Raw genomic sequence first — 23550 nt, 5'->3', positions numbered from 1 at the left:
AAAAATATACAGAAGAGCATGACATATACACGCAGGGGTTCACTGGGGTGTGTGCGTTGAATTAAGACACCCACAAAGCTCAAAAGAGCCACAAATATTTTGACGTTAGCGTGCGCGCGCAACGATAGCACCCCATCAATTTCCCTGGAAATTGCGAGAGAGAGAGAGAAAACAAGTAAACCCGTAAAAACAAAGTTTTTCACTATAAATCCTTGATACGCGTGGCGGCTAGAGTCCTCTCGTCCTCTGGCTTGAGATGGCTGCCACCTATGGGTCAGATGATTGTCTGCCACCATTAAGCAATTGGTAATTAAATATTTAATTTGTTTTCCCTAAACAGTGTAAAATTTAGGAATTTTTTTTCACGAAAATTAATTGTCACACACAACGAGTCTGTGTGGAAAATGTCAGCTCGATTGGATCACGGGAAGTGGGTTAAAAAACGAGCGAAAGATTTGCACGGTCCTAAGCAAGCAAGCGAACTTAATATAAAGGATTTAAAAATATATTCGCCTGTGGAGGACGCGGGGATCGATCCCGCGACCTTTGGCATAGGAAGCGAGGGCGCTACCAACTGCGCTACTCCGCCACGGCCTGTGGAGGGGTTACGTTCTGGGCTCTTACACTGTGACGTTCAGCCAAAGCCACGAATGAGTTCTATTTGAATATATGTAAAATACATTTTTTTTGCCTAAAAAGTGTAAAATTTTGGGAATTTTTTTTCACGAACATTAATTGTCACGCACAACGAGTCTGTGTGGAAAATGTCAACTCGATTGGATCACGGGAAGTGGGTTAAAAAACTACCAAAAGATTTACACGGTCGTAAGCAAGCAAGCACGCAAGCACGCAAGCAAGCAAGCAAGCGAACTTAATATAAAGGATTTAAAAAAGCCCGTGGGCTGTGCGTACATGGTGGACAAGAAGGTACAACGGTCCTTCAAACGTTTATGACATTCTTCTTCTTGGTTGTTTCGGTAAAGTCACGTAGAAGGGAAGTAATAAAATAATAAAAATTAAACATAATAAAATTAATTTTATTAAAATAATAAAAATAAAACATAATAAAATTAATTTTATTATGTTTTATTTTTTTATTATTTTATTACTTCCCTTCTACGTGACTTCACCCAAAGAACCAAGAAGATGAATCTCTGCAGTCACGAAAGCTTTAAATCGAAGTTTATGACATTATTATTGAATCACAAATGCCCTGCACATTTCACAACCACGCAGTGAAGGATGTCACCCACGCTGCATTGCTGCTGTTATTCGTGCTGACGTGAGCGTAAGGTTGAGAACGAAAGGAATTGCGCGCGGTCGTGAGTCACACTGCTCAGCACAGGGCCACGTCTCAGCTGGCGATCCACACATCGCCGGCACTTCCATCCGATCGCCCTGCGCGGCAGGTGAAGCAGCAACAGCAGCAGCAGCAGCAACAGCAGCAACAGCAGCAGCAGCAGCAACAGCAGCAACAGCAGCAGCAGCAACAGCAGCAGCAGCAACAGCAGCAGCAGCAGCAGCAACAGCAGCAACAGCAGCAACAGCAGCAGCAACAGCAACAGCAGCAACAGCAGCAACAGCAGCAGCAGCAGCAACAGCAGCAGCAGCAACAGCAGCAACAGCAGCAACAGCAGCAACAGCAGCAGCAGCAGCAACAGCAGCAACAGCAGCAGCAACAGCAGCAACAGCAGCAAGACACCCGAGATAACCCGACAGCAGCGGGGTTCGTCCGTGTTAGGGATCACCATAACTGTGCTTATAGCCATATTACTGCTACCCAAGGGCGTTTTGCTACTTTCTACAACACGTTTGAACGCTCGAGTGTGCACCTCAGCACCAAGGTGTGCTGACATACGATGAAGTCTCGGCAAAGGTGAAGGATTCCCCGTGTCTATTATAATACACAGACAAAAGAACCAAAGAGTATGGATTCCTGCAGTCACGAAAGCTTCAAATTAAGAGGGAAAGTGCTGTTAACGAGCAGCCATGAAAGCCGGCACGGCATATGCGGGGTTGGTGTGGTTAACACCACGCCTGGCCGCCTTTGTCTCCCCAATTCTGACATTTACACAGTGCACGAGGTGCTCATTTGAGGCCGAATCGACCTAGAGATAGGCAGGGGACCGGTTCGGATGATGGCCACCGATGTTCGTTATCCTTGGCAGAAAATCAAAATCGGGGCGTGGCGTTCCTAACCCCGTGACCACACACACACGCACACCTACTGAGTACAAATTGCAAAGAAACCCATAATTGCACGTTGTTAAATATGGCCTGCAGTCAAGAATAATACTAGAGTGGCAGTCAATGAATACAATGCGTTCGAGAGCACGTGTACGGAGGAGATGGAGCGATGAAATCAATGTGCTCGGTGGATTACTACATTACAGAGTCGGTGGTGGCTTGTGAAGAGTCCATACAGCAGTGGATTGACCATGGCAAAACACCTCGCAATGCGACGATATATTTTACAGTGAGTTTCAAAAGCAACGCATGAATAGATTGCAATCAACCAGATACAATGAAGTTCATTCCTACCAAGTGAAATGTTATTAAAATTATATTATAACAATTAAATCGGTTGTAAGTCAGGTGTATGTATACATACTACACCAGATTAAACTATTAAAAAAATTATGTTACCACGTAAGGCTCACCGAGCTATATACAGTAGCTCTTTTTCAGAAGCGACCTGGCCACTAATGATAGCTCAACCGAGTCGCTTATCATGTGAAAATGTCGAGCAGCCAACTCCTCTAAACGCACGTTGATTCTTAACGTGGAGGGGAAAACTGGAGGAGCCGGAGAAAATCCACGTAGCCACGGAGAGAAAGATACACGCAAACGCCTAATATACAGGCGTCAGGGTCGGGAACGAACCCACGACCTCCTGTATACCGGGCGAGGTAGTAAACATCTCGCCACAACTATTGCATCCGCACCGCAATGACGTCGCTGGAGATCACACGAAAGTCACTTCGTGTCACACGAATAGAAGGCGAGGTTTGGTGGGTCACGCACGCACGGGTCTGGGAAACAACTTGGCAGACCCGTCAGGGCTGAGAAGGAGCCATGGGACTCGATCTGCGCGAAAAGTTCACTTTGTATCCCCTCGTTCACGCGTGGTGGAGGTTTCTCCCTGCAGGTCTCCGCTTTCCTTCCCACGCGAAGCACCAACGCTCATTTTATTGGTACTCAACAAAACGATACATCATACACGCGTGGCAGAAGCCTCCTGGAAACGAGTGGTTGAGATTCAGGGAGGCGTAATTTGCCGAGTATATAAAAGCCATCGTGTCGGATATATCTGGGGACACGTGCATCACGAGAAAATATCTACCATGTTCACCGGATTATAAGACGCACTTGTTTGTCCTTTGCATTAAAGCATACGCGTGTGTGTGGGGGGGGGTCATGCGTGCCAACATTGGATTAACTTTATTGAAATTGGACGCAAGTTTTGGAGTGCGTCTTGCTTTTCGAAGCGTCGTATAATACAGACAAGACGATATAAAAAAATAATATATGTGTAATAAGCATAATAATTGCGTAATCATTTATTCAGTGCTCGCGAACGAGCGCTACGATACCACAAACCAAAGGTCCCTGTTCCAGTCAGCGCTGGTGGGAGCAAATCAAAACGCGGCCTTGCGAATCACGCCAATTCTCTCTCTCGCTCTCTCTCTCTCCCCTCCTGAACCTTTTCCCCGCGTGACCCGAAGTTGAACCTCGATGGTGAAAGAAGCCACGACGGCAAGTTTTTTTTTAATCTCAGGGAACTCCGATTCTTGGCTGGGAAGCGCGACGGTCGGGGTGAGTGGAGGGCCAGTAAACGGAGCCACCTGTACAGGGCAGCCAAAGGCCTCTCCATCACCACCCCCACCCCACTTCCCCTCCCCTCCACCCCCATCCCACTATCTCCGTCTCTCGTTGATTATTGTTGAGTATTTTGCTCTCTGTGAACTGCGATGCCGAACGCCGCACAACGGAGCAATATTAGGAAGCCAACTGGTGATACGCACATTTACATCACGTACATTGAACACGAATTTCTTTATGACTGCTTCTTGATGTGTTTAATTCGCTGTCTCCCCCCCCTCACCTCTGATTAGCACGGTTAGCGATGTACGGTGCGACAGAGGTTCAACATACATACACATATCAGATTGAAACGTTCTAATAATGAGGATGGCTGGGACGGCTCATGAACCCGGCGGGATTAAGTTCGATTCCCGGCCACGGCTAACATCGATTGGCGAGTGACATCTGGACGGGTCTTGGATCAACCCCCAACCCCGCTTCGGCGAACCGCACTGACCATCGCGGTGAAGTATGACCAACACCGCACTCCGACGAACGACACGGGGTTGGTGGGTGAGGCGGGGGGGGGGGGGGCAGGTCTTCATTCATCCAGCAGTCTTTCGGTAAAGTCACGTAGATAGGTTCAAAGAAAATAACAAAAAACTACGTTTCGATCGCGACACAAACGGTCGTTTTGTTTTGTTCCTGATGACGACCGCTTGTGTTGCGATCGAAACGTCGTAGTTTTTTGTTATTTTCTTTGAACCGATCTACGTGACTTTACCAAACGACCAAAGAATATGAATTCCTGCAGTCACGAAAGCTTTACGTCGATATCGCACTGTTGGCGCAAGTGCTGTTAGCGAGCGCCTATGAAAGCCGGCACGGCACACGAGGGGGTGGGTGTCCAGCACCACGCCCGACCGCCTTTGTCTCCCCAGTGGCGATGTTGACACACCGCACCAGGTACTCATTGGAGACTGAATCGACTCACGGGAAGCCCCAGGACATGTTCTGCTAATATAATCGTCGCTGGCGTGAACGCGCGCGCTGACACGCAATCTCTCTTTACACACCAACTTTTAATTGCCCCCAATAAGGCAATGAAGAACCCGTTCTGAAATCACCAATCAAACGTGTTCGGGCGTAATCAGGCTGCACGGCCAGGTTTAGCATAACACGTGCAGCCTAGCCCCTGACTCGCAAATGTGAGCTCCACTGTGTTGAGATGTTAACTACCTCGCCCGCCAGCCAGGAGGTCGTAGGTTCGATCCCGACCGCTGAGACACCTGTGTATTTGGAGTCTGCGGTGTCTATATCCCCCGTGGTTGCGTGGATTTTTTTTCCGGGTCCTCTGCTTTTCTTTCCCCCCCTTCACATTTATAATAATCAACGTGCGCGTTTTGAGCATTTGTGCCCGCTATACATTTCCACGCGATGAAAAGACACTTCGTAGTAGACCTTTCATTAGTGATAGCCAGGCAGGTCGCTTCTAAAAAAAAAGAGCTATAGAGTTCAGTTGGTGGGCCTTACCTGGTTAAAAGAAAAAACTAACTATTATTTAAAAATCGTTTCGCAAGTTTCAGCTTCACAACGCGCGCAGAGCAAATGGGAATGATGGGGCGGCGCATTTGAATAGCGGCTGCGAGATTGGCATTTGTTGTCGTGTCCGCCGCGGAGATAGCTGAGCGGTGGCGTGGGTTGGGTTGGGTGGGTTGGGTTGGGTGAAGAGGGTGGCACTCAATTAGGCAGCAGGACAATTGTCTCGGCAATCTGCATTACAGAGCCACGAGATACCCCGGGCCCACTCCCCGCTCTCCTCTCTCCGTGGGTCGCGACGCGCCCATCGTCCCCGTGACTCGACCACTTCTCGAATTAAGTGCGAAGGCAACAAAAGAGCGCCATTTGATTCCTTGTCTCTTAACGTGTCGCCTAACCCACCCCTCCCCTCCCCTCCCTCCTCCTCCTCGCAACACAGACGTCGAGAGAACGTTTGTATTTAAAGGCCCCTCTCTCTCCGCGGCACAATGAGCGGGTGGGTGACCAACAGTCAGTTATATACAATTGACCGGGTAAACACAAACGTCTTAATTCCGTAATTGACGACGGCTAAGTGTTCTTGCGTACACAATGGGGGCTCGCGTCGCCCCTAATGTTAAAATGGATTAAGGCGTTTAACAAGCAAACGTGGGAGCGCACTACGGACACACACGGAGAGAAGAGAGAAAGGCATAGACACACGCACAGGACAACATAGACACACGCACATGGCAACACAGACTCACACACAGGTCAACATAGACACACACACAGTTGACAACACAGACACACACACAAAGAGAGGGCAACATAGACACACACACACACACAGTTGGCAACATAGACACACACAGAACATAGACACACACACAGAAGATAGGCCAACATAGACACACACACAAAGAGAGGGCAACATAGACACACACACAGAAGATAGGCCAACATAGACACACACACAGGACAACACAGACACACACAGAACATAGACACACACACAGAGAAGATAGGCCAACATAGACACACACACGCAGAAGGGACCTTTGCATGGAAAGAGAGAGTGTCCGCCACCAGACCATGCGCAAACCACGTGGGGTGGGTGTCGGCTGGGTCAGGGGCGGCGGGGGGGGGTTACTCAGAGGGCCTGGCCCAGCTGTTGAGGAGCCGCTGAACTCTACTTGAACCAGTCTATCTGGCCGTGATAGGTAATAGCGACCTGTAAAAAGAAAACCCCAACACAACCACAAAAAAAAACCCCTCCTCCTAATCCAGCCACGGCGAAGCGGCGGGGGTAGGGGGGTGCATAAAAAGAAGTCGGAGCTTCACACCAATCACTCGGAGAAGGAAGGGAGAGAGGGTGGCACCACACCACCCGGCCTCTACCGCTACCCACCACGCTCACGTGTGCCGGCGCGTGATCAATTCACGGCGAGCGGAAGACGCAGCCGCGCGTGTCACCATCGACAATCGCAAACGAGAGACGCCGTTCAGCACTCGACGCGCGGTCCGAAGTTCGTCGCCATGGCTTTGCTTCAGCTAGCGATCACCGTGACCATCACGATCTTCACGCCGCTGCTGCTGCTGCTGGCCACGTGGAAGCTGTGGGAGAAGTTCTGCCTGCGGGACCGGGACCCCTCGTGCCCGCTGCCGCTGCCGCCGGGATCCATGGGTCTGCCTCTGATCGGGGAGACCCTGCACTACGTCCTGGGGGTGAGAGCTACAACGACGTTACCACCACCACCACCTACCACCACGAACCACGTGTGTGTGCGCGTGTCTGTGTGTGCGCGCGTGTGAGTCTGTGTGGTAGTGTGGGGAGCGGTCGTGGAGCGGTTAGCGTGCTGCGCTACGAACCTGGATCCCCGGGGTCGATTCTCGCTCATGGCCAACACCCAGTGGCGACGATTATTTGAAACGGTTCCTGGGCCTCCGCTAGGTTGACTCGGCCTCAAATGAGTACCCGGTGCGGTGTGTCGTAAACATCGGCACCAGGGAGACAAAGGCAGCCGGGCGTGTTGCTGTGCCACCCGCCACCTCGTGTGCCGTGCCGGCCTTCATAGGTGCTCGCAAACAGCGCTTGCTCCAACAGTCGGCTCAGGCTATAACGCGGGGTGATCTTTGTCTTGTGTTTACTTGTGTTTGTGTCTTTGTTTGTTTAGGGTGTAGTGCAGATTTCCGCTTATTTATGAAAGGCCCATCGCCGTCTCGTATGGCACCACGCACCGCAGTGCATTGGCGGCTCTTGAAATCTATTGAGGTTTTTCAACGAATTTTCGAATAAAATGTCTCCTTAATACTTTGTTTTCTGGCCCCTGGTGTAGCGGGTTGCGCTCTGCGCTACGAACAACACCGGTGACGATCACCTAGAACTGGTCCTGGGCCCCCCCCCACCCACCCCCCACAAAAGGAGTACCTGCTGCGATGTGTAAGCATCGCCACTGGAGAGACGAAGGCGGCCGGGCGTGGTGCTGGCCACCCACCCCCTCGTGTGCCGTTGCGGCCTTCATTGGTGCTTGCTAACAGCACTTGTCCCAACAGGTTGCCAAGGCTATAGGCGAGGTCTTTGTCTTTGTTTACGTGTGTGTGTGTATAGCCCGATCTGCATTGGCGCTCGCGAACAGCACTTGGACCCAGCAGGTGGTTTTCAGAGAAGTTTGTTTCCTCTGATTCTACGCAGGGCTTGCTTTGCTTTCTTTCGTTGGTGACCACGGTGACTCGCCAGCTCGCAGGGACAGCCGTTAAGCTATAAGTATACTGGATGTGGTGATCCGGGTGGGGAGGGGGGGAATATTTTTTAGTTGTTGTTTCTGGTGGAGGGATGCACCTTGTGACAAACCGCACTCTGCTTCACCAGTGCCAAATTTCACCTTCACAAGCCCCTCTTCCCGGAGCAACGATTTTAAAACGATGATAAATGTACGCATTTATACTGGTAGGAACCTCCTGGTTACACCAGCCCACAGGGGATTATTGTGTCCGTCCGTCCGTCGTGCAGGGAGAGGTTGGGTGGAGAGGGAGGGGCTGGGTGGGGAGGGTGGGGCTGGGTGGGGAGGGTGGGGCTGGGTGGGAGGGGAGGGTGGGGAGGGGCTGGTTGGGGGGTGGGAGGGGTGGGGCTGGGTGGGGAGGAGCTGGTCACCCCGTTGTGCCCTTATAAAACTCAACGTTTAACCTACTCACACCGGCTTGTGCCCGCCCTCACAGTTGGCCATATTTGCGGAATACACCACGCCGCCGTTGACCCTGGCCATTGACCGAGCAACCCAACGTTCCAACAGCTGCCTCCACAGGAATGTGTTAAATGTGACACGTTGCTGCTGCTGTTGATGTTTGCATGGCCGTCGCCCGAGTTCGATTCCCGCTCACGGCCAACATCAGCGACGAATATCTGAACCAGTCCTGGGCCTCCCCGATGTCCGATCAGCCTCGTATGAGAACCCCGATGTGGCGTGTATAAAACACCAGCGTCGGAGAGACAAAGGCGGCGGGGCGGCCAGGCATGCTGCTGGCTACCCTTCCCCTCGACACATATCACTACGCTTGTCACGTTCCGCCTACCCCAATCGACGTTAATGCACCCGGCACGACAAGACCTCTCGCTTGCGCGGTCCGCTTCTCGTCACGTGCGCGACCCGCTCCGGCGCAACCAGCAGGCGCTCGCTCACGGCACACGCGGCCCGATGGTCACCCCTCTGCTCGCGCGCTCGCTTGTACGCACGCACGCCCCGTGGCCGGGCCGTGTTCTGATCGGAGGCGCTCGTTTGTCTGCCGGTGGGGGTCCGCAGAGGGGCAGCTTCATGGAGATGAAGCGCCAGCGCTACGGCCCCGTCTACCGCACGCACCTCTTCGGCATGCCCACCGTGCGCGTCACCGGCTCCGAGAACGTGCGGCGCCTGCTGCTGGGCGAGCACCGGCTCGTGGCGGCGCAGTGGCCCACGTCGGTGCGCTCCATCCTGGGCGCCGGCTGCCTCTCCAGCTCCTTCGACGGCGCCCACAGGATGCGCAAGAAGGTGAGGGTGCCCCCACCGCCCCCCCCCCGTCTCCCCATCGGCCATGATCTGTCTCCACTGTTGTCGCCATCCCTCGCAAGCCAACTCGCTCTCACTCTACCCGGTTCACGGGATGTAATTAGCAGCGATGCAGGCGGCAGGTAAATATAAGTTACCAGAGGACAAAACGCCTTCGCCGTGTTTGGAGTGTCTGGCCAGGCTGGCTGGTTTTCGCTCGGGATGGTCCACAGTTTGGTTCACATCGGATAAATTTTACACCAGTTACCGTGCCCCCCCCCCTTCCATTCCCACCGCACCGCCCCCCACAGGTACCGAACAGGCGGCAGAGCGGATGCGTGAATGAGAATACGCCGTGGATGATCGTAATCTTTTGTTTTCTTCCCCCCCCCACCCCAGGTCATCCTGAAGGCCTTCTCGAGAGAGGCCCTGCAGAACTACGTGCCCACGATCGTGGAGGAGGTGTCGGTGATGCTCGGGGACTGGTGCTCGCGCTCGCGCCCCGTGCTCGTCTACCCCGAGGTCAAGGTGCTCATGTTCCGCATCGCCATGCGGCTGCTGCTCGGCATCGACGTGAACGGCATGGCGCGCGGCGAGATCCACGCCCTCGTCGGGGTCTTCGAGGAGATGATCCGAAACCTCTTCTCGCTGCCCATCGAAGTGCCCTTCGGCGGCCTCTACCGGGTACGGCGGCGTCGTCGTCGTTTTTATTCTTTTATTATTTTCCTTCTACGTGACTTTACCGAAAGAACCAAGAAGAAGGTTGTTGTAGTCGTTGAACCGTGGCGATCCCGTAACCATTCTTGGTTTAGAGCAACCTGCGGCTCCGGAGTCGTGGAAGTCCAGTTTAGCGTACGAGTCCAGTTTACCGTGGACGTCCATTTTACCATGGGAGTCCAGTTTACCATGGGAGTCCAGTTTACCATGGGAGTCCAGTTTACCATGGGATACCAGTTTACCGTGGGAGTCAAGTTTACCGTGGGAGTCCAGTTTACCATGGGAGTCCAGTTTACCGTGGGAGTCCAGTTTACCATGGGAGTCCAGTTTACCATGGGAGTCCAGTTTACCATGGGAGTCCAGTTTACCATGGGATACCAGTTTACCGTGGGAGTCAAGTTTACCGTGGGAGTCCAGTTTACCATGGGAGTCCAGTTTACCGTGGGAGTCCAGTTTACCATGGGAGTCCAGTTTACCATGGGAGTCCAGTTTACCATGGGAGTCCAGTTTACCATGGAAGTCCAGTTTACCGTGGGAGTCCAGTTTATCGTGGAAGTCCAGTTTACCGTGGAAGTCCAGTTTACCATGGGAGTCCAGTTTACCATGGAAGTCCAGTTTACCATGGGAGTCCAATTTACCGTGGGCGTTCAGTTTATCGTGGAAGTCCAGTTTACCATGCCAATTCGTTTACTTACAGCTGGAATTCACTCCCTGACCATTTGATGAATCGTCAAAATTTGGGGTCGCCATTCGATTGTTTTTCACACTGCCTGCGGTGAATGGTAGCGCCTCTAGTGGCTTGCAAGGGGTGCTCGCGAGCCTAACGACAACGACAATTATCACACCCGCGATTCGATTCAGCATCGCAAGCTTTGTGAGGGTCGCTATTAATCGACCGATGCTGTACATCGTTCCACCCCCGTATCGTTGACTCGTAACTCGTTCACTTTCCCCGCTTCATTTCCAATGAAAATATAAAGTTTTTTTGTTTTTACGTGAACCTCTGTATAATTACCGGCCGACCGTTCTTCATCGTTCCGCAGGGGCTGAAAGCGCGAAACGTCATCCACAGCAAAATCGAGGAGAGCATCAGGAAGAAGTTGAGCAGTCCCCCGACGGACGGGTGCAAGGACGCGCTGCAGATGCTCATTGAACATTCGCGGGAAAACGGCAACTGCCTGAGCTTGCAGGTGAACTTCTGAACGTAGCCTCGACACTTTAACACGTAACCTTTCGCGACCAATAATTACCCACAATTCTGGCTGTCGCCTGATGAGGCTGGTTGTAATTACCGAGCGAAACGTCGTGCTCGAATTGTAAATGTTGTGGGTTTACTCTCCAACACACCGATGCGTTGGACTAGTAACTAATCGGCACGTTCTGCTTAAGTGACAAACTTTACTAATTGGCCGTGTCGGGTGGTGGCGGGTTTAATGACACATTTTTATTCACGCGATCTGACCCAAAAAAAAACTAATGGATAGCCGCCTCGATGGTCAGACATTGGATACGGCCAGTGGTGGTGCTGGCCCAGTGGAGGTGGGGGGGGGGGGGTCGGGCGGGCCCTCGTTTGGGGGGGGGAGTTTGCCCCCCCTTACAATTTATACGCTACCAGTGAAATGACAGAAGGGATGCAGTGTAGATAGCGGGAGAGGTACGGCAGGGGACGTGAATGAGCGTTTCACGTTAATTGGCTTTGTGTGCGTACTAAGATTTGAATCGGAGATGATGTTTGGTTCACCCATCGTGACTTGTTTCGTGATTTCTGGGGGCCCACGTGAGCTGCTGGGCGCCCTGAGCTTTCGCTGCGCTCGCTCACTTTCCAGCGCTGCAAACCGCTGGAGGCGCTCACCCTCTCAGCTCTCTAGAGAGAGAGACAGAGTCAGGGAGAGGGTGTACGCACCTTGATGTACACGATGGCACGAAATGAAATGAAGCCCCCTCCAGTCCAATCTACAGCCCCGTCCCCAGCCCCCCGTGGCCTGCAGCCTCCCCCCCCCCTCCCCCGGTTGGTGCAGTGGCACTGCACACAAGCGCGTGACAGCCATACCTGAGTGGGCATCCAGCTGAGACAGAGTGGGCAAGCGCGAGCACAAGCGCCCTAAACCGAGCGCTCACCGCTCACCACTCCCCGCTCACAACTCACCGCTCACCACTCCCCGCTCACCGATCACCGCTCACCACTCCCCGCTCACCACTCCCCGCTCACCACTCCCCTCTCACCACTCACCACTCCCCGCTCACCACTCCCCACTCCCCGCTCACCACTCCCCACTCCCCGCTCACCACTCACCACTCCCCGCTCACCGTTCCCCGCTCACCACTCGCCGCTCACCACTCCCCGCTCACCACTCCCTGCTCACCACTCACCACTCCCCACTCACCGCTCACCGTTCCCCGCTCACCACTCACCGCTCACCACTCCCCGCTCACCACTCACCGCTCACCACTCACCGCTCACCACTCCCGCTCACCACTCACCACTCCCCACTCACCGCTCACCACTCCCCGCTCACCACTCCCCGCTCACCACTCACCGCTCACCACTCCCCACTCACCACTCCCCACTCACCGCTCACCACTCACCACTCACCGCTCACCACTCCCCACTCACCACTCACCACTCCCCACTCACCACTCACTACTCACCACTCACCGCTCACCACTCCCCACTCACCACTCCCCACTCACCGCTCACCACTCCCCACTCACCGCTCACCACTCACCACTCACCGCTCACCACTCACCGCTCACCACTCCCCACTCACCGCTCACCACTCCCCACTCACCACTCTCCGCTCACCACTCACCGCTCACCACTCACCGCTCACCGCTCACCACTCACCACTCCCCACTCACCGCTCACCACTCACCACTCACCACTCACCGCTCACCACTCACCACTCACCGCTCACCGCTCACCACTCCCCGCTCACCACTCACCGCTCACCACTCCCCGCTCACCACTCCCCGCTCACCACTCCCCACTTACCGCTCACCACTCCCCGCTCACCACTCCCCACTCCCCACTCACCGCTCACCACTCCCCGCTCACCGCTCACCACTCCCCGCTCACCACTCCCCGCTCACCGCTCACCACTCACCACTCCCCACTCACCGTTCCCCCGCTCACCACTCCCCCGCTCACCACTCACCACTCCCCTCTCCCCGCTCACCACTCCCCTCTCCCCGCTCACCCCTCGCCGCTCACCACTCCCCTCTCCCCGCTCACCACTCACCGCTCACCACTCCCCACTCCCCGCTCACCACTCCCCGCTCACCACTCCCCGCTCACCGCTCACCACTCCCCGCTCACTACTCACCACTCCCCACTCACCGCTCACCGTTCCCCGCTCACCACTCCCCGCTCACCGCTCACCACTCCCCTCTCCCCGCTCACCACTCGCCGCTCACCACTCACCGCTCACCACTCCCCTCTCCCCGCTCACCACTCCCCGCTCACCGCTCACCACTCCCCTCTCCCCGCTCACCACTCGCCGCTCACCACTCCCCGCTCACCGCTCACCACTCACCACTCCCCACTCACCACTCCCCGCTCACCGCTCACCACTCCCCGCTCACCACTCCCCGCTCACCACTCACCACTCACCACTCCCCACTCACCACTCCCCGCTCACCGCTCACCACTCCCCGCTCACCGCTCACCACTCCCCGCTCACCGCTCACCACTCCCCGCTCACCGCTCACCACTCCCCGCTCCCCCCAGGACCTGAAGGAGTCGGCCACGGAGCTCCTGTTCGGGGGACACGAGACGACGGCCAGCGCGGCCACGTCGCTCGTCATGCACCTCGCGATCCACCCGCACGTCCGCTCCCGCCTGAGGAGCGAGCTCAAGCAGCAGGTACAACACCGCCAAGGTGCCCGTGGGATGTTAGCTCCCTCACCTGGTACGCAGGAGGTCGTGGGATCGATCCCGACCCTGACGCCGGTTTGCGTGTCTCTCTCTCTCTCTCTCCCCGTGGTCGCGTGGATTTTTCTCCGGGCCCTTCGGTGTTTCCCTTCACATTTTCTAATCAACGTCACGCGTCTAGGGGATTTGGCTGCTGTGCATTTCCGCGCCACCAAAAATTTTATCCGCCAGCCGTCGCCCTCGGCTTCGTGTCCGACGATTCGGCGAGACATCCAGGCGGTGCACACCCCTCGCGAGGGGTGACTGGGAGCAGCCGCCCCCACCCTCGCCCCCACCCTCGCCCCCTCCCTCGCCCCCACCCTCGCCCCCACCCTCGCCTCCACCCTCGCCCCCACCCTCGCCCCCACCCTCGCCCCCCCCTCGCCCCCCCCCTCGCCCCCCCCCTCGCCCCCTACCTCGCCCCCACCCTCACCCCAGCAGTGCCTGACCAAGGCGTTCCCCACCTCGTGACGTAACGATCCGCCTCGTGCCTGTGACCGAGCTGCCCTCGGTGCACCGTCCCCTTCCCCTCGCCCTTCCACTCTGTCCCGTCCCTCCCCTTTAGCCCTCTCGCTCGTGACCCCCCACCTGCTCCTCCGTTACGGTCGCTCATCCCTCGGCCCTCGCCCGCCCCCCTTGCCGTCTAAATCGCTCGATTCTTGCTCACCGCTTTGAATCTGCGTGAAGCGCCTTGAGCCAAGGCGCTCTGCAGAGATAAAATGAGATGAAGCAAAAAAAATGCTACGAAAAAATTCTACGAAAGATAAGATTACAGACATTTATGTCTGACCTTCGGGGGGAATCGGAAGCCAACGCTGTGTTGGCTTTTGATGGAAATCCGAGGTTACATCCATCCACCTTTGATTCAACCGAGGGGGTCGAGCTGGCTGCCAAGGAATTGAATTACTCACGGCAGGGGTGATGGTTTTTGTGGCCTTTGTGTGGTGTGCTGGCAGGGCTTCACCGCGGAGCGCACCATCAGCTCCCTGGCGGAGCTGGAAGAGCTGAAGTTCGTGGCGAGCGTGGTGAAGGAGACGCTGCGCGTGAGCCCGCCGGTGGCCGGGGGCTTCCGCGTGGCGCTCAAAACCTTCGAGATCAACGTGAGCCCCTTTCCTGCGCCGGAGACGCACGCACCCGCTTGCACGCACGCACCCGCTCGCACGCACGCACCCGCTCGCACGCACGCACCCGCTCGCACGCACGCACCCGCTCGCACACACGCACACGCACGAACACGCGTCAGAATGGACGACAAGTAACGCCTCACGGTGGCATTGTGTAAACTAAAAACTCTTTAAAACTAAACTGTTTTTATTTTATCAGTTAAAGCTCATTGAGCAATATAGATCTTTTTCAGAAGCGACCTGGCCACAGATTATAGCTCAACGAAGTGGCTTATCACGTGGAAATTTATAGCAGCCAAATACTCTAAGTGCCACAACCACGGGGAGAACATGCAAACCCCAAATATACAGGCGTTGGTGTCAGGATCAAACCCTCGACCTCCTGTATACCAGGTGAGGTAGTTAACATCTCGCCACTGTGGCACCCTCTCCCTCGCCTGGTATCCAGCAGCTTGTGGGTTCAATCCCAACCCTGACGCCTGTTTATTTGGAGTTTGCGCGTCTCTCTCCCTGTGGTCGTGTAGACTTTTCTCCAGTTCCTCCGGTTTTCCCCTCCACATTTAGAATCAACGTCAGGCTTTCAGAGTATTTGGCTGTTGTAAATTTCTGCGCGATAAGCCGGGTCGCTTCTGAACAAAAGAGCTACACAACTCAGTGGGCCTTACCTGTTGAAAAAATTTGAATAGTTTGTTAATAGCCTGAGATCGATGTAAAAACATCGATCTCGGGACACTGCGCTGGCACTGCCGAGGCCCCCGCTTCGACTCCCTTTGGCCCTCGAGCCGGGCGCTCGCACGCGCGGGTCGCCTCGGCAGAGGTCGCAACCGGGTACCCGATACCCGTACCCTACCCGATACCCGGCTACCCGTACCCGACCGGGTACGGGTACCCGTTTGCGACCCTGGTGCGGCCGGGTACGGGTACGGGTAGGCCGTGAGTCACTGGTGAGTCACCGTTTGTCACTCATTTCCCAACGTCTTGTCTCTTCTCACAATTCAAGTTCCTAGAATCAACCCACCCGCGCCTGCAACATGGCTTCATCCCAGAGGTCGCAATCAGGTACCCGATACCCGTACCCTACCCGTACCCGGCCGGGTGCAGGTAGGGTACGGGTACGGCCGTGTACGGGTACCCGTTTGCGACCCTGGTGCGGCCGGGTACGGGTACGGGTAAGGAATCAAAACCCGTTTGCGACCTCTGCGCCTCGGTGCCCTCGTTGCTCGGTCACCGACGTGATGACGCGTCCCCATTTCCTCCACCAGGGCTACCAGATCCCCAAGGGCTGGAACGTGATCTACAGCATCAAGGAGACGCACAACATGGCCGAGAACTTCCCCAAGCGCAACGACTTCGACCCCGACCGCTGGATGACCGGCGGCGCCGGCGGCGGCAACGGCGGAGACGCGGCATCGTCGCGCTTCACCTACATCCCATTTGGAGGCGGCTCGCGCAGCTGCGTGGGCAAGGAGCTGGCGCGACTCATCCTGAGGATCGTGGTGGTGGAGCTGTGCCGGCGCTGCGAGTGGGAGCTGCCCAACGGCCCCCCCACGCTGGTGACGGCGCCGTCACTCTACCCCGTGGACAATCTGCCCGCCAGGTTCTCGGCCTTCTCGGCCGACGACTGGAGATGATGATGATGATGATTATAATGGTTCCTTAATTTTATATGGCGTCATTCATGCCAGCATTTAACGAAAAATATTTAAACGATTTTTATTTTAGCAGGTGAGGCCCACTGAGCTGTGCAGCCCTTTTTCAGAAGCACCCCGGCCATAAATGATAGCTCAATGAAGTGGCTTATCATGCGGACATTTATTGCAGACAAATACTCTAAACGCACGTTTCTAATTGTGGAGGGAAAAAAACCGGAGGACCTGGAAAAAAATCCCCACGACCACGGGCTGATAGGCACCGCAAACTCCAAATATACAACAGGTGTCAGGGTCGGGATCGAACCCATGACCTCCTGCATACCAGGCGAGGTAGTTAACATGTCGCATCCGTGGCGCCCCAGCATCCCGCAACGCTGTACATTAATTATATAATAAGGACATAATCTAATATATGCGCTTGGCTACGCACGGTGCGAAAGAAGCCCACAGACACACATACACACCAAGCAAATGAAAAACCTTCCAAGAAAAAACTAAAATGAATGAACAAAAAAAAAGCATAAACAAACGAACAAATATTCTTGGTTCTTTCGATAAAGTTACGTAGATAGAAAATAAAAAAATTAAATAAAAATACGTAAAAATAATACATTTTAAATAATAAAATCAAAAAACTATATTATTTTCGATTTATTATTTTTTATTTTTATGTATTCTTTTCTATCTACGTGACTTTACCGAAAGAACCAAGAATATGAATTCCTGCAGTCACGAAAGTTTTAAGTTAAAACAAAAAAAGTTACCACAACAAAGGTCTACGACTTGGAACATCCCAGACCACAATCTCAACTTCCCCAACCATGGCAAGAAATATTCACAGGGGAGAGGCGGTGGAGATGATGACGATGCCTTCGAGTTTTGTTGTTTTGTTGATTGAATTCGGCACAGGCGGGGTAAGGGAAGTGATTGTTGAAGGAACGGTGGGTGAGCAAGGGGGTGGAATGTTTGGGTTGACTCGGTTTGAGCGTCAAATATGAATCGGAATAAGATGCATTTATACTGGGGGAATCTGATGAGTTGTCAAGCTCATTTTCACAGATGTCCAGTAAATATGTGGATTGACAAAAGTTCAAAGGTGGCCAATTGTGGCATGAAAAATGGCCAAAGTTATATTGGTCTAGACACTAAATATTGACACAAACTGCATTCTTGCCAATACGCGACTGAGGCCCCACGATAAAGGCCAGTCGGGCCCTTTGACCAGAACATCTTGAATGTGCCCAATCGCAAATCTCAGCGGTCAAGCAGGTTTGAGCCTGGATAGTGTATTTATGGGTGGCCACCGTGTGTTGTGGGTTGGTATAGTCTGTCGGGCTAAGTCGTGGGCAGCAGGGGGCAGTGCAGCGAATCGATAGTTGTACCCTACTTCTATGCACCCCACCTTGACTTCGCATCATACGCTCAAGTAGAATAGATTGTGTGAATGACGCCTGCTTGCGTTGATTAGCGATGGAATTTTTTTAGAAACGCGTTGTCTACGATGCCAGAATATGCTCATTTATTGCGTCTGGCTTCAATTATAGCTTGCCTACACAGTGACGACTAATGTTCTTCATTAAACATTTTTATAAACACTTTTTTTTATAACTGTAAATTACATTTCCGTGATCCTGAGATGTACAAAATGTACCATAATTTTGTTAAATATATATCATTTTGTTTGCATGTGAATCTACCCATCGTAGCTTAGGCTCTTTAGTATTTTAACTTTATATGGTCATCTTTTGTTGATATGAAATGCCTTAATTATTGTTGACAATCTCCTATATTGGACAGCACTAAAATTTGTTATGTTTTGTACTGAATGCACGCTCGTTTGTAATGTAATTTCCATTAAATGTATTTCGTCTTCAACGAGACTTTGTCAGATTATTACGATTCCAGGCAGTCGCCTCCGGTGAAACCGGGTACTCGTGTGCAGTCAGTCGATGGTCTCAGCCCAATCACCAATGACTGCGCAACCCCCCCCCCCCCCCCCCAATTAAATAAACTTTGGTTTTGCACTTAATTTGGCTCTCTTTGAGAATTCAAAACCCGGATCTGACCATCATGCGATGAACATTTCTTCTCCGATAGCAGAGCGTCTGTGGCCTAGGGATCACCCGGAAGGAGTTGAGAACTAGTTCTGTGGTATCCGCTTCCGCGGACCGTTCCCCGGCATGAAGGGTCGTGTTGTTCTGCGAGAGATCCGATTAGACACGTCTTCGCCTTGTGACTTGACACCAATACAATTGGGGGGGGGGGGGAAGACGATGTCTTTTTTAAAGCCCCTCTGCTCTAGAAATCTGGAGCAGCAGTGGATTTTAAGAGCTCCCAGTAGCCACCTCCGATGGTTCTCTTGCCAATCTTTGAAGTGTCCACACCGCTACCGTATTCAAGTCATGTGCTGCCGTTCCGGCCGTTAGCCACAACTTAAACATCGCTTAACAAGGCGAGTGGATCAAGTGATGTGATTCGTGCACTCATCACGATGATGTTACCTAGGATGTAAAGTATCTCTTTGTGGTGGGGGGGGGAGGGGTCAAACGTGGTTTTGCTATGATTAGACTTGCCTCTGTGTCAGGGCTGTAAACAGGTGATGAGCAATGCCTGATGCTCATTTGAGCAGAACATCGCTTCGACTTTTGACTTTTTGCCTGGAGAGCAATCCCCTAAGCATTATTATTCAATTGACATTTGCAATTTTTTTTCAAACTGCACGGTGCAATTTGGTATTTTTCTCAAACTACATTAAAAAATTGAGTATATGATTGATCATCATGAATAGATTAAGGTGTTGTTAAAAACAAATCGGGCAATTACTTATGGAATGCATCTACCATCATAGCGAATGACCGACTCAGTGGCTGCTGTGAAATACGGAGAAAGGCTGGAAGAAAACTGAAATTTGGCAGGTTTATGACACCTATAAAAATATAAATTTAATGTAAAAAGATGATAACATTTCTCATTGGTGCTTATGCAATTTACGGCTCAGAGATTATTTGGTTTCACTCTCAGGGCAGGCCACCGCAAAGTTTAGCATTTTATCTTGGCTTTCACTTTTAATGATCTTTTTTTCGTAATTTATGTCGTGTTTAATTTTTCACACGTCCAGCGCTTTGTGACCTTTCAATGAACGGCGCTGTTTAAACATGCATCTGCATTATTATAATTATTGCTTAAAGTCTCATACTATCAGTGAACCTCGTAATTCACCTTACGTGGAGTGGGTCACTAAAGCTGATGCAGAGCAGGTGGAGGAAGTTAGGAGTATTATTACTATAATTTATATATAGACTATATGCATCTTAGTACACGGTATGCATTTACTCCCAAAGGGCATCAATTACAGGTTTGATATGTATAGAGGTGAGCATATTAGGATTAGCCTTCGTAAATTTGATTTATTTAGCGAATGCTTTTACACGTGACTGTCATACAGTTATAGTACCAGATATGCAAGACAAATAAATACATGTGTTTGTCAAATCTGGAAGTGTTTGTCAGTGTTATATGTTGTGTGGACGTCAGCCCACGTAGCCACATAGCCTACTCCTCCAGCACGTTGATAGCTATCCTATACAGAGATATGTCAGCAACCTATTTACACTCCCTCCTACAGTCACCTTGATAGCAGTGCACATCCTTGACTTTTCCCCAAGTAATATTTGAAAATATAACTGCTGCGGTGCGAGTGAGTGACGCTTGAATCGCCCGTCATCTTTACCGCCTGGGTTCAAATCCAGGCAGACTGCTCGCGATGAAAGTGTATTTATTTTTCTTGCATATCTGGTGGCTTCTCAAGTGTAGGGAGTTGACGATGTCAGCTCAGTCACCAACGCCTGCAGGGAATAAAAAAAAATTCAAACGTTGCGTTAGAATTAGTTCTGCAGTTATTGGAGCATGAAAATATCGGTTTGACTGTCATGTGAAAAAAAAATCGCTCTGTGGCAGGGTCAAAGCTGCCTTCTGCTGCATAGACCGGAGGTCACTAAGAGAAATCTCAGAGGTTAGCTCTGTGAAATCCGCTTCCGTGGGCCATTCTCTAACACAGTCAGTGGTTTGTGTTGCCCTGTGAGAGATCCGGAATGGACGCTTCTTAGAATTGGCGATAAAGACGCAAAAAAAAGGTAAAGAAAAATAAACCGGCGTTTATCTCTTGCCGAGTGTCGTTCAATTTGCCGGCATCGGCAGAGATACGAGGCTCGAGTTATCGGCCGAGTAATCAGTCACGCAGGTGATTCCGCGAGAAGAGCGATGAAAGGTGAACTTTGGAACACTTTATGTCATAACTGTGCTCTGCAATGTGCACCGTGACGGCTCTGTGTCTGCTACGCTTCCTTTGAAGGTTGAAAAAAAAATGTAATCGGCCCTAGCTTACGCCAACAATGGAAAAATCAACAAATCCTGCGCCATAAAAACAACGCATTCAACTGACTCGAGCAGAATCTCAACTTTTCAACTTTAAACTTTTCAACTCTTCACACTTGACATGGGAAAAATAAAAGACGCAATTGCCAGAACAGCCTCTCTCTACCCCCCCCTCCCATCCCTCTACACCCACCCCGCTCCCTCCCATCACACTCCATACCCCCCCACTCCACACCAATTTGGGGGCCACACAATTGTCAAGGCCCTTATGGGCATAATGCCTCTTGTCAAAAAAGCAAAAGGATGACCCCGTTCCCTAGAATCTCTTGTGTAGCCACAGCTATTGTTGAGCCTAAAGTAAACTTCCTGGACAAGGGCAATTCCAGTGTTATGACTACTCGCCTGCCCAGAAGTTTCCCCTCCGTGCGGGCGACGTAATATATTTATTTATATACTTATCTATCCAGTTACTTATTTCATTATTACGTGGACGCCTGCTCGAGGACGCGCACAGGATGGCACTCAACTACACCTGCAGAAGTACAAGTATTATACAGCGTGTCTCCCCTAGGTTGACTCAGCCTCAAATGAGTACCTGGTGCGGTGTGTAAAAATTGCCACTGGGTAGACAAAGGCGGTCGGGCGTGGTGTTGGCCACCCACCCCCTCGTGTACCGTTCCGGCCTTCATAAGTGCTCGCTAACAGCACTTGCCCCTACAGTCTGTTCAGGCTATATGGGGGATCTTTGTCTTTGTATATATGTGTGTGTATATGTGTGCCTCTGTGGAGGAGGCTCGTGAAGGACGCTACTGGGCAGTTGGAGGCAGTCGCCCTCCAACAACAACGGAGGGCGGAGGAGCGACGCTCACAACAACGAGCGGAGCGCCGGGTGGCTAAAGCACAGCAAGTTGGCACAGTAGGGGGCACAGGTGGTGCATCAGCCAGTCATCTCGGTCATCTCAGTCAGTCGACCCGTGGCACCTGAGTCTGCCCCGTGACCTCCTGCCAGCGGTCGTTCGACACTTCACGTGGCCTCAAGGTGCACATGGCCTGGCACAAGCGTCGTGGTGACGTCACCGCCCCTTAGTGGCGAATGGCGGTTGTTGTTGTTGTGTATCTATATTTGTGGTGCTCACGACTCGACTGGGCAATGAACCCCCGTTGGCCATCAAGCGGTGAATCATCTCTTGAAATGGCTATTCATCCAAACTCCCACCACACCTTCACAACAACCACACTGCCCAGTGTGGTGTGAAGTATGGTCTAAACAACCCATAAGACTGACACGATTGTGGGGGCAGGGGCGGCGGGGGGGGGGCTTCATCCAGCATTGGGTTGGTTCCTCAAGGGACTGTGAATTATAAAGATGAATTGACTCACGCATCATGTTGGTGGCGATGTGATCTTTCTGTCCGTGTGGATGCGATAAAATCTCATTGAAACGGCTCCAACAGCCTACTTTAAGTACTGCACATGGATGCACACGTACATTCTCGATATCGGGCAGCCTTAAGCCGTATCTGCATTTATGTACAACATCATCATCTCGTGGCAGTGACCGGTAAGTGCCAAAAAAAAAACGTGCATATGAATTAGTCAAACAACAAAAATGTGTTGAAAGTCGACTATGAAGAGTCTGCTCCCCCGCCATAGGAATGTGGCTGTGAGATGAGCGCCACCAATCGAGACTGACGGGCCGTTTTGCTTGATGATGGCAACTCGGGCGTGGGACACCGCATGAGCAGCAGTGCAAAGGTGTGCCGGGTGACTCGGAGGGGTCAGAACGCTGAGACGCCACCGTTGAAATCCTGGCTTTGAATCCAGGTAATCAGCCACCACTGCCTGGGTTCAAAAGTGCAGTGAAGATTATGGTCGCAGCCTCGTCCAACCTTAACTGCACACATAAAACCATCAAATTGAATTGACCGCTTTGAACGAATCCTGTTCCGTGAATTAAGACGCTCGCTTCGCATGCAGTGCGACGAACACTTCCTACGCAGCAGGGCGCGCGTGCAAAGTGACGCACCCCTCGCATGTTCATGAAAGGTCACTCGGAGGGCCCTGGTGAGTAGTTCTGCAATGCCACCTTCCGCGGGCCGTTCTCGAATGCCACGCGGGTGATTACATTAATTTGCCGACTTTATTTGCACCTCATGACCTGACGCCAACCAATAGCTCAGTTGCAATCACACTGGGGGGGGGGGAAGGTGCGGGGGGGGGAGAGGTGACCTGACGTTGCAGGTGGTGCAATGCTTGGGCGATGCCTTAAGTTCACTCGTTGAACAACTGTGGCCACGACGTCCTGTGTAGGGCGTGCGGCCCGGCCACGGAGTCATAACCCAGACTGCGGTGCGTCGGCAAGCCCTGTGCGCCTTGCCGGCAGACTAAACGTCAGGGCAAAGCTCTAGACGCCCCGTGTTGTTTTAACC

At 52.6% G+C, this 23550-nt stretch overlaps 1 protein-coding gene across 1 annotated transcript; it reads left to right on the top strand.

The window, feature by feature from the left end:
• Nucleotides 1-6485: 6485 nt before the first annotated feature.
• On the top strand, nt 6486-18622 carry CYP26A1 (cytochrome P450 family 26 subfamily A member 1). The gene is made up of 7 exons (XM_078593166.1): nt 6486-7050; nt 9123-9347; nt 9744-10028; nt 11105-11251; nt 13789-13923; nt 14928-15071; nt 16358-18622. Exons 1-7 carry the CDS (start codon nt 6862-6864, stop codon nt 16724-16726), a joined length of 1494 nt encoding a protein of 497 aa, XP_078449292.1. The 5' UTR covers nt 6486-6861; the 3' UTR covers nt 16727-18622.
• The last annotated feature ends 4928 nt before the right edge of the window (nt 18623-23550 follow it).

This window comes from Lampetra planeri, chromosome 4 (genome assembly GCF_965212315.1).
Source record: "Lampetra planeri chromosome 4, kcLamPlan1.2.h2, whole genome shotgun sequence".
NCBI lineage: Eukaryota > Metazoa > Chordata > Hyperoartia > Petromyzontiformes > Petromyzontidae > Lampetra > Lampetra planeri.
The sequence above is the reverse complement of the archived record's forward strand: the minus strand, read 5'-3'. Positions and strand labels throughout refer to the sequence as shown.

Excerpts from the sequence above, each read along its gene's own strand:
- CYP26A1 (XM_078593166.1), top strand. The coding sequence starts at position 6,862 with ATGGCTTTGCTTCAGCTAGCGATCACCGTGACCATCACGATCTTCACG. Across the intron at positions 10,029-11,104 it reads CCTTCGGCGGCCTCTACCGG|GGGCTGAAAGCGCGAAACGT; the intron begins GTACGGCGGCGT and ends ATCGTTCCGCAG. Across the intron at positions 15,072-16,357 it reads TCAAAACCTTCGAGATCAAC|GGCTACCAGATCCCCAAGGG; the intron begins GTGAGCCCCTTT and ends TTCCTCCACCAG.